The following is a 6,496-nucleotide window of genomic DNA, read 5'->3' as shown; positions in this document are numbered from 1 at the left end:
GGCATTAATAGAATTTTTTTTTTTTTTTTTTGGGGGGGGGTTCCTCTAGCAGTAAGGCTGGGGTTATAGTTGTAGACATGCAGATGCTACAGAGGTAATGATGTACATGTATGCTGTGCTGTTATACTGTGTGTGTAAAGTGTGTAGGAATGAGTGTGTGAGGGTGAGGTGACAGGGATGTGTGATATGGTAGAGTGAGATAATGTGGTTTGAGCCGGGCCGGGTGTGTCACGTCCCTGTAGTGATGTCGTTCACGGCCCTGCCTGCCATCTAAACCGACAGAGAGATTTTTAGCTTTTATTCTTTACCATAATTAATTCAGTTTCTGTAAGTTTGTGGTGAGTTTTGTGTTTCACAGAAGCATATCCTTCCTATGTAATAGAGTGTAGTTTGCTATCCACTGAAATGGCTCAGGAACAGCTCACAGGAATCTACACCAGTGAGATAACACTCTAACGGTTTTCTGGAGAGATACACCACACTTCACTATTTGGTAGCCTCTGGATATTATTCAGTCTTCTCATGGAGATCCAAAGAACACTTTGTAGTCTATGTGGCATCACTGAGACCCACATCAACCACATTTTCTGGTTGTGTTGAATGAGAACCTGCAAACACTTCAATCACAGACCTGTAAAACTTTAGAGAATTGTATTTCTGTTACTGAAGGTCGTTGTTACATTTTTAAAAAATGTAATCATATATTCCTTAGTACGCTCATGGACTGTCAAGTTTGTGGAATTAAAATTCTGTAATAATTCCATGAAACAACATTCAATCTGAACACTCGTGTGTTTATTATACATCACTAGGTTGCACCCTGCTGCAGGAGAACAGGGTTTTAATTTTCAGAACATTTCCACTAGATGGCACTATTGCCTCTGTTTAGCACATGGGGACATTAATCAGCAACAGTGTAAGCTCCCCTAACTCAAGTACATAAACTAAACCTTAACATTTTGCTGTTTATATTATTTAAGGGGAACATTTGGTTTCAACCAACATTATTTTACATTGAAGAGTACATACATTACGTGTAAGTTTGTCTATATATCATATGCACTTTAAACATAATGTGAACATTTATATATATATATATATATATATATATGTGTACTTTAAACACTATGTGTATGTTTGTCTATATATTATATGTACTTTACACATTATGTGCACTTTGTCTTTACCACTTCCTATTCTCTGACTAATATTATTAATTACTTTTCCAAAGAGCATGGCACACCACTTCCTGTGGCGTGTGGTCCGTCACTCTTTCAGTGTGAGCTGTTACCCTTTAATCTACTGCATGCTCCAGAAGCTTCAACAAACACTGAACACATTACATATTATTAATGTGAGGGATTCTGGATCAGGGTCCTAAATTCTTCCTTGTACACAGGCTGATCGAATATTGAGTCAAAGATGGAATTAGTTGTGTTGTCTGGGTCAGTGTTGTTGGAGCTGACCATGGTGATAAGCACTGTCATTTTGATTTATACTGAACAAAATCATACTGTCTGTTATTTGTTTAATTTTAATACTTTACCTCTCTATACAGAGACCACTGTGGTAAATGTAATAGGTTGTATTGCTGTAATGTAATTACTTTTCTAATTAAGTAGAGTTACGCAATGCTTACATAAATCAGTTAACGAAACAACATGTACAGGTATACAGATGATCAGTTACACAGGTAATCAGTTACACAGGTGAACAGTAGTGAGCTGGTAAATGTAAGACACCTCTGAAGCTTTTAACTAAATGATCAATCTTCTTTAGACTAAGTTGATTGTGGTTAGTCTCTGGGCTCAGACTTATTATACGGAATCTTAATGATTATTTTTGAGGCCAAAATTCTGATAGACAGACTCTGGTTGGTTATTTTCAAAAGCAAAATTTGGTGAGATGTTTACATAATCTTCATTTATCTGAAAGGGATCAAATTAAAATGTAACAGTTGTAGATATGTGTCTAATGAATGACTGATGCAAATCATGTGATCATATTTTATCATGTGACTTTGTACCCACCTCTCTAGACTGTGTTACTGTCTCTGGGTCTGTAGGGAGAAAATGAGGGCAACAGAGAAAAAGTAGAGGTGTAGTAAAGCTGAGTGAGTATTAACACACTGAGTATTAACACACTGAGTATTAACAAACAGAGTATTAACACACTGAGTATTAACACTACTAAGTATTAACAGACAGAGAATTAATATATTTAGTTTTAATACACTGAGTATTAATACAGACTCCACAATTAGAATTTGTCCATAAGGGTTTTTTTGGTTGGTTTTTGCTCTGATCTCCCACTTCAGTATACTGGATTTGGGCTGAAACAGGTTTTCTACAATTATAGTGGATACTATAGGCATTAATTAAATGATACACACATTTATACCAGAAATCAGATAACAATCAAGATATAGATATAGTTCAAGATATAGTTGTGTGAAAGAAAACAACAAACAACTTTCCAGCATAAGTGTTTGCAATAAGAGATAAACCACTGATGAAGTGGTACTGAAGAACAGAAAGGTCAAGCTACATGTTATAAAAAGCATATGTAAACATATGTACTGTTCTACAACAGCGACTTCCACAAAGCATCTTCCAGATGTTTCAAGACTCTGTGTTGCTTTATCTTACAGGACGACAATGACCACAAACATACTGCTGTGTTCAGATGGAGCCTTTTTTAAAGCTAAAGAGTGGAATGATCTCGACTGGCCAGGACAAGAACCTGAACAGATTCCCACATGTAACTGATCATGTATCTGAATATTTATCTGAGCATGTATGCGAGTATGTTTCTCATTTTCTGAAGACAAGATTCCTGTGTGATTCACCAACATAAACACCCCTGAATTCAAAAGGTCATTCTAAACCTTATTTCATAGTCACTGTGCTGCAGTGTCTACACACCGAACTCTTCACTAACGACTGATTGTAATTCAGAATATGTTTAGCATATGGTCATCTTATGTTTGTAATTTAAAGTGCATTTTACCTTTTTTCTTTATTCTGTAGTAGATTGCTATAATCACACCAGCAGTTACCAACACTAAACCAGCACCAATAGAGAAATACACAGCCAGACCTGGAAATACTGTACAAGGAAATATGCACACAGAGAGCAAAAGGTCATGCAGGTCATGACCAGTACAGGCAACAAAATGCACTTTGCAGAGTTCATATTTTTTGGAACATTTTCAGCACTTTATATTGCACAAGTTGTGGTGAGCATACTCATTGTAAGAGAAGCACATACTGTATGTGTCAGAGAGAACACACATTATAGGTACTGTACTGTACTGGAGCAATAACAAAGTTGAATCTCCCTCTGAACATTGACTGTGCATTTTTACAGCATGTTGTTTCTGTGGCCCACTTCTGTTATTCCCACCCATGACTGTGACAGAAAGGAAGGAACATGACACTCACTGACAGCATGATCACTGATGAAAACCTATGCCTACTGAAAGATATTATTATATTAACCGTGTATTGGTATTTTTATTTTATTTTTTATTTATTTTTTTTTTTTTTGGGGGGGGGTTCCTCTAGCAGTAAGGCTGGGGTTATAGTTGTTGACATACAGATGCTACAGTGATGTACATATATGCTGTGCTGTTATATAAAATGTGCTGTGTGTGTGTAAAGTGTGTAGGAATGAGTGTGTGAGGGCGATAGATAGAGTCCCTTTAGTGATGTTATTCACGGCCCTGCCTGCCATCTAAACTGACAGAGAGGTTTTTAGCTTTTACTCTTTACCATAATTAATTCAGTTTCTATAAGTTTGTGGTGAGTTTTGTGTTTCACAGAAGCATATCCTTCCTATGTAATAGAGTGTAGTTTGCTATCCACTGAAATGGCTCAGGAACAGCTCACAGGAATCTACACCAGTGAGATTACACTCTAGGTTTCAGGAAATATGCAAGTAGATACATTCCATTCATCTTGGAATTTAATGTTAATAATTTTATATAGATGCAGCTGGAAGTATTAAAAGATGACATTACAGCTGAAACATTAAGTTTCTCAAAAATCCAGTGTTACTTACATCTTACTTAGAGACAGTGGACAGGAGTTCACAACCATGTTCAGGAAAAAATTTGGTTGTCAGTGGAAAACAATGATTACATTTAGCTAATGATCCTGTATGAATCACAGAGAACTGCAGGTAGAAAGCCATTATTACAGAGGGTTCATTTTAAAGAAGTGAATGCTACTGTAAAATGCTAAGGACAAACATCTCAGCTGGACAGGACACATGACAGTTATAGAAAATAGAAGCTCTTCACACTCTAACCCGCAGTGGTGAGTCGCATGGTTCAAACTCATATGTAACCATGGCAACACTTCCTGTGTCTCTCTCGGTTCTATGGTGGTGCTGTGCTTGTTTTCTCTCTCATTATTTCTGTCTCTATCTCATGTTAAAGAACTGCCAAACTCAAAGTGTATAAAAGCAGCCCAACATATATGAACCATTAAACTACTTGCCTACTTGGTCCATGTGAAGCTATTCATATTCACAGTGATTATTTGATTATATTTCTATATTCCTGTTGAGGTACTATTTAGCAGGGTAGTATCAGTGTTTAAGAATATGTATATATTCTAATAGTAAGAATTAATTTATTGTCCCCTGTCTTACACTGACCACTTTTAATCACACTCTGTGTATTGGTCAAGCAGTGTTTACACCGTCACTCACCAGTATATTCCTCCATCCTCTGATCTCAGATCAGTGATGGTAATATTGAAGACTCAGCCTTCTGTTACATCATTCAGAGAGAATTTTCTACAGCATTTAACGTTAGCGTTCATTCAAAAAAAGAAAAGCTTATAGTGAACAACTACATGTGCAAATGAGAGTGGCCTTGCTCAGGTGTCCAACAGTGGTAACCTAGCAATGTTGGGGCTTGAAACAGCAACCTTCTGCTCACTAGTCCAGTACATTAACTGCTGGATCTTAGACGCTCTTTGCTTTTCCAGATTGAGAATTAACATGGATATCTGTAATAGTTTTCATCATTGCCTGTTTATTACTTTGTTTTCTGTAATGTCCTCCTGGTCTGTGAGCTTTTATCAGTAAATCTTTTGTTTTACTGAAACTACACTCGACTGAACTGCAGCCTGTTCAGCCTGACAATGGTACATACCATGGAGTGAGGGACTGTTGGTTTGGAGGTTTACATCATTTACTGTGTGAGCGGTAAAAAGAACAGTGGGACATTATAAACCGTATGATCAAAACATAGCAAAGGAGATGTAAAAACCCCTTGTTAGGCATGTAAATAGATAGATGTCTACCTTCTACCTCTGCCTACCTCCAGATGACCATGTGGACTCAGTATACACCGATGTGCTGGGATCAGGTGTTGGAGGGGTGTAGGTGGAGTGTGAGACAATAACATTCATAGGTGTGTCTGAAAGACAGAAACAGACTTCTAAATTTCAAATATTTCTCATATTCAGTACACACAAAAATCTTGTTTTTTATGTATTATAAATCCCTACTTCACATAATTGCCTCAGTTAATCATCATCATCATCATCATCATCATCATCATCATCATCATCATCATCATAATTGTCCTTATCTGCTCATCACTCACCCACTTTAACCACTAACAGAATCTCTGTGTAGTCATCATGCAGTGTCTGCTGTGTCGCACACCAGTATTTTCCTCCATCCTCAGATCTCAGATCAGTGATGGTAACAGTGAAGACTCTGGCTGCTGTGTCATCATTCAGAGAGAATCTCTCATCTTTAGCAGTTTTAGAATCAACAGGGATGTCTTTAGTCCAGAAAGTATAACACTCTCCTCTGCAGAGGTACTTCATGTGGGTTTCATATCCAGACTTATAGGGGCATCTGATCTGAACTGAACGGCCCTTGTATCCAGTTACTGTAGTTACAGCAGCAGTTACAGCTGTAAAATAAATCATTGTGTTAGTAATGTACAGTACATGCAGAAGATCCACTGTTATGACTATTCACTTCACTACCAAGTCCCTCTCTGTGTGGCAGGTAAACTAATAATGTGCTGAACCTGTCTGATGATAGTGAGCAGTAAATGGACAACTCACCTGGGAATAGACTGGACAAGACGAGTATAAGTGTCCACATGTTGAACTGGGTGGTGAGAGTTCTGTGAGAACTGTCTCATAGTCTGACACTTCCCCCTTCAGTTCTCATCACTGCTTAAAGTGGTGTGTGTAACCAATCACCGCCTCTATTCTCTCTCATTTTTTCAGAGCTCTTCTCTCTGTCTTTGGATTTCTCACTTCTTTCTCTTTTCTTTCTTTCTATCTTTCTTTCAGAGTGTGACTGAACTGAGTTCACTGAGAGTGTGACGTAGTCCAAGATCAGGTGTAGTATATATCTGGAGAGCCATCACCTAAGTCCTAATGTGACCTCACACACAGTGGTGAACACACTGATGTTAAACAATGATGTGAAGGAAGTCTTGGACATGTTTTGTCCAGGT

General features: G+C 37.6%; 1 protein-coding gene across 1 annotated transcript; it reads right to left on the bottom strand.

Moving 5' to 3' along the window:
• Nucleotides 1-773: 773 nt before the first annotated feature.
• Nucleotides 774-6,135, bottom strand: LOC118242763 (CMRF35-like molecule 5). The gene is made up of 5 exons (XM_035535184.1): nt 6,096-6,135; nt 5,621-5,938; nt 5,333-5,431; nt 2,031-2,059; nt 774-1,928 (listed from the first exon to the last, which is right to left on the bottom strand). Exons 1-5 carry the CDS (start codon nt 6,133-6,135, stop codon nt 1,830-1,832), a joined length of 585 nt encoding a protein of 194 aa, XP_035391077.1. The 3' UTR covers nt 774-1,829.
• Between the last annotated feature and the right edge of the window lie 361 nt (nt 6,136-6,496).

This window comes from Electrophorus electricus, chromosome 16 (genome assembly GCF_013358815.1).
Source record: "Electrophorus electricus isolate fEleEle1 chromosome 16, fEleEle1.pri, whole genome shotgun sequence".
In the NCBI taxonomy this organism is placed as follows: Eukaryota; Metazoa; Chordata; class Actinopteri; order Gymnotiformes; family Gymnotidae; genus Electrophorus; species Electrophorus electricus.
Note: the sequence above shows the minus strand (reverse complement) of the source record. Positions and strands in the feature narration are given on the sequence as shown.

Bases quoted from the DNA above. Each gene is read 5' to 3' on its own strand.
- LOC118242763 (XM_035535184.1), bottom strand. From the start codon at position 6,135: ATGTGGACACTTATACTCGTCTTGTCCAGTCTATTCCCAG. The intron at 5,939-6,095 runs GTGAGTTGTCCA...TTTATTTTACAG, and splicing joins CTTGTCCAGTCTATTCCCAG to CTGTAACTGCTGCTGTAACT. The intron at 2,060-5,332 runs GTAGGCAGAGGT...TTCTCCCTACAG, and splicing joins GTCCACATGGTCATCTGGAG to ACCCAGAGACAGTAACACAG.